At 49.9% G+C, this 3,429-nt stretch overlaps 1 protein-coding gene across 1 annotated transcript; it reads left to right on the forward strand.

Annotated features, from left to right (window-relative positions):
- Window positions 1-428: 428 nt before the first annotated feature.
- On the forward strand, window positions 429-2,413 carry LOC109737623 (uncharacterized). The gene is made up of 3 exons (XM_020296749.4): window positions 429-830; window positions 911-1,224; window positions 2,119-2,413. The coding sequence occupies exons 1-2, from the start codon at window positions 492-494 to the stop codon at window positions 1,193-1,195; spliced, it is 624 nt and encodes a 207-aa protein (XP_020152338.1). The 5' UTR covers window positions 429-491; the 3' UTR covers window positions 1,196-1,224; window positions 2,119-2,413.
- The last annotated feature ends 1,016 nt before the right edge of the window (window positions 2,414-3,429 follow it).

Consider the following 3,429-nt stretch of genomic DNA (forward strand, 5'->3'; position numbering starts at 1 on the left):
TAGTGCACCACGCTATTGACGAAAACTGAAACCTGTGCCAAATTCTTTACTGCTAGGAGGGTATCCTAAAATGGCACAAGCGAGAGATTAGACAACAACGCATTTTTTTTCTTTCTCACTCCACAATGCTACTCGACAACAACCACCTATAGGATATAGCACCGTATAATTTGTCCATCATCGTGTCAGCAAAATCTAAAGCTACTTATTCTAAAAAATACTTAAAAAAGGAAAGTTGATGCATAGAATTGAAGATTAGTCGCTGTAAAATGCATAAGGATGACACAGGAAATAGTTGGATTCTTTGAATAATCATGAGAAATTCCTGCTCTAATTTTGATTAGTACGTGCAAGAAAACACTCGTACGCACGTTTGCCACAGCTTGCAGCTCACTATAAAAGCCCCAAAGGTCCCCAGGCCATAACACCAGCTAGAAGCCACACCAGGTAAGTCAAAGACCAGACACCAGACCACTTCACTCCACGTCCAAATGGCGATGACTCTCGAAGAAGTGCTCTCCAAGCAGGCTGCCGACCTAGCCGCCATCTCGCCGGCGCCGGTGAGGAAGGCCGTGGATGCACTGGCGCGCAGCAGCCACGCCCGCGCTGCCGCCGATGCCCTGGTCTACCTCTCTGTGGGCACGACCTGCACGATGTTCGCGGCCGCCTTCCTCACCATCTTCGCGGACCTGGCCTGCGCCCGCGGCTGGGGCTGCACCCCGGCCTATATCCTGTCCGAGATAGCAGACTATCTATCCACACCTGTCCTGCTTCTCCTGCCGCCGGCGCTCGTGCTCTTCTTCCTCCGCGCCGCCGGCTGCAGGACCAAGGTACGTACGTGCTCATCACTCACTCTGCTCCATGGTTCTGCTTCCCGTGATGCTGATGAATTCACTGTGTAATGTGATAGGCGGCGGCGGACGCGGAGAGCCTCATCGTGAAGAATGACGAGGAGCCAACCCTTCTGTCGCCGTCGCCGCTGGCCTTGGCAATTCTTTGGCTTTTCATTGGGTCGGCATCGATGGGAACCATCTCTTTCCTTCTTTTTAAGTGTGGACATACAGAGATCTCCGACCTTCTCGGCTACGCGGCTCTCTTGTGCACGTTCATGTGGGAAGCCCTCGTCTATGTCCGCGCTGCAGTGGCGCTGTGGAGGATGAATCCCGGGCCAAGCAACATGGTGGCTGCAGAGTAGCCCTTGCGCCGGATCATCGACTTACTAAGGTAAGTGGCATTAATTAAGCTAAGCCGAACATCAACATCACACTTTCTCAAAATTAAGTATTGTAGCGGAACATCGAGTGCTTTTGTACCAACAAATTGGTAGAAGATGATGCGAGTATATGTTAAGTCAAGTACAGTAGTACTCCCTCTGTCCCATAATATAAGAACGTTTTTGACACTATACTAATGTCAAAAACGTTTTTATATTATGGGACGGAGGGAGTAGAATTTATCAGTCGGTTGGTTCTCCGTGTTTGTTATCAACTGAATGTGTAATTGTTGTCATCAGTTATCACAAAGCTCCAATGCTAATCGAGTGCTTTTGTACCAACAAATTGGTAGAAGAGGATGCAAGTATATGTTAAGTCAAATACAGTAGTCTAGAATTTATCCGTTGGTTGGTTCTCCACGTTTGCTATCAACTGAAAGTGTAATTCTTGTCATCAGTTATCAGAAAGGTCCAATGCTACTCTCTTGTAAACTGCCACGTGTTGGTTGAGATCATACAATAATAATTTTTTTTCTTGATCCTAATTTTTTGCACTTGATCTTTCTCTCGTCTCAACTTGAAACACTATTGATCCTGATATAATTTCGTCGTTCACCGACCACTAATTCACTCCACACCCAGTTGGTAGAAGATGATGCAAGTAATGTTCAAGTCAAGTAGTGGAATGTATCAGTTGGTTCTGCATGTTTGGTATCAACTGAAAGTATATATAATTGTTGTCATCAGTCATCACCAAGCACCAATGCTACTCTTGTAGTACTAAACTGCCACACGATGGTAGAGATTGATAGGACGATCTTATAATTTTTGTACTTTATAGTTTCATTTTGTGCTAAACTGCAAATGACATTGATGTTGACACAAGTTCGTCCTTTAATCGCCAGGTGCGCAGGATTTCAAGCCGAAAGCTCCAAGGTGATGGAGAGTGCTACGCAGTGCAGGAGCGCTGCTGTTTGCCTGTTTCCTACATCCTTTGATGCTGTTCTGAATAAAGAGCGATGCCGTGTGATGTGTAGTGATCTACTAGTACAATACTAGCTAGTAGTATGAAGCTTGCTTCAGTTGATGCTAGTTCAGCGCTGCGCTGATGCAGTGACTGCAGTGCTATGGTAGCTTTGGTTGGTGGTTACTCTGAACCGGACCTATATCTAACATAATGATTTGTGCCGCTGCAATTTACCAGTACGTGCCCATACATATGACTAGACGTACGATCTGATGCAGAGCGTCCATTCTATGTATGCAATAATAGCATTTTTACCGCCTATAACTTCGTCCGCGATTATAAATAGCAGGAACGGGAAAGCAGCTAAAATAGGTTCCTTTTTTACTTCTTTTTTTAATTTATGACCAAAGCTAAAATTGGTTCCTGATAGTTGTGGGTTTCACATATCGTCTTCCGAGAAGGAAGACGTGGTGATGCACATGGCCTGCCGACTGCAGCAGCCGAATGGCAGCTATGCTACCTGAGAGCATCTCCAGCCGTTGGCCCCCCAGGGGCGCCTAAAATCGCCGCCTGGGGTGACCCGGCGAAAAAAATGGGCCTGGGGACGAGTTGGCCCCCAGCCGCGGGAAAAAAAATTGTGTAGCAAATTTACGCAAAGTTCGGCTAAAACACGCCAAATTTCGGCAAACTTGGGCTTATATTCGCGGATTTAAGTCGAGTAGTCGCCATTACATATAAAAACAAATAAAAAAAACTTGGTGAAGGCCGAGAAGTCGCCGTCGTCGCCGCCATCGTCGGCCTTCTCCTCCTTGACTCGGGCGCCCCTGCTGGACCCCTCCCCGGCTGGTGGCGGCGGCGGCGCGTCGTCGTCGTCGTCGCTGTCATCGATGATGACGACTCCTCCTTCGTCGCGGCCTCGGCGGCGCCGCTCGAAGCGCCGCAGGGCGGCGCGCTGGCGCTCCGTCGCCATCTTGATGGAGTCCTGGTGTGCCCATTCAAGGGCCGCGTCGTCGTCGAGCTCGACCTCGCCGTGCTCCGTCTTCACCGGCGCCAGCCCCGGCTCCGTCTTCACCGGCACGAGCCCCGGCTCCGTCTTTGGCTTGACGAAGCGCGGAGGAGGAGCCGACGAGGAGGCGCGCCGGCCGCCCTCGTTGATGACGATGCCGGCGCTGCGAGTGCGCCGACCGAGCGGCATCTCCGCCGCGGGCTCGGCCTTGACGCTGAGCAGCGTCGGAGTGCCGGAGGAGTG

This window comes from Aegilops tauschii, chromosome 7 (assembly GCF_002575655.3).
Source record: "Aegilops tauschii subsp. strangulata cultivar AL8/78 chromosome 7, Aet v6.0, whole genome shotgun sequence".
NCBI classification, from domain to species: Eukaryota; Viridiplantae; Streptophyta; class Magnoliopsida; order Poales; family Poaceae; genus Aegilops; species Aegilops tauschii.

Bases quoted from the DNA above. Each gene is read 5' to 3' on its own strand.
- LOC109737623 (XM_020296749.4), top strand. From the start codon at position 492: ATGGCGATGACTCTCGAAGAAGTGCTCTCCAAGCAGGCTGCCGACCTA. The intron at 831-910 runs GTACGTACGTGC...GTAATGTGATAG, and splicing joins CCGCCGGCTGCAGGACCAAG to GCGGCGGCGGACGCGGAGAG.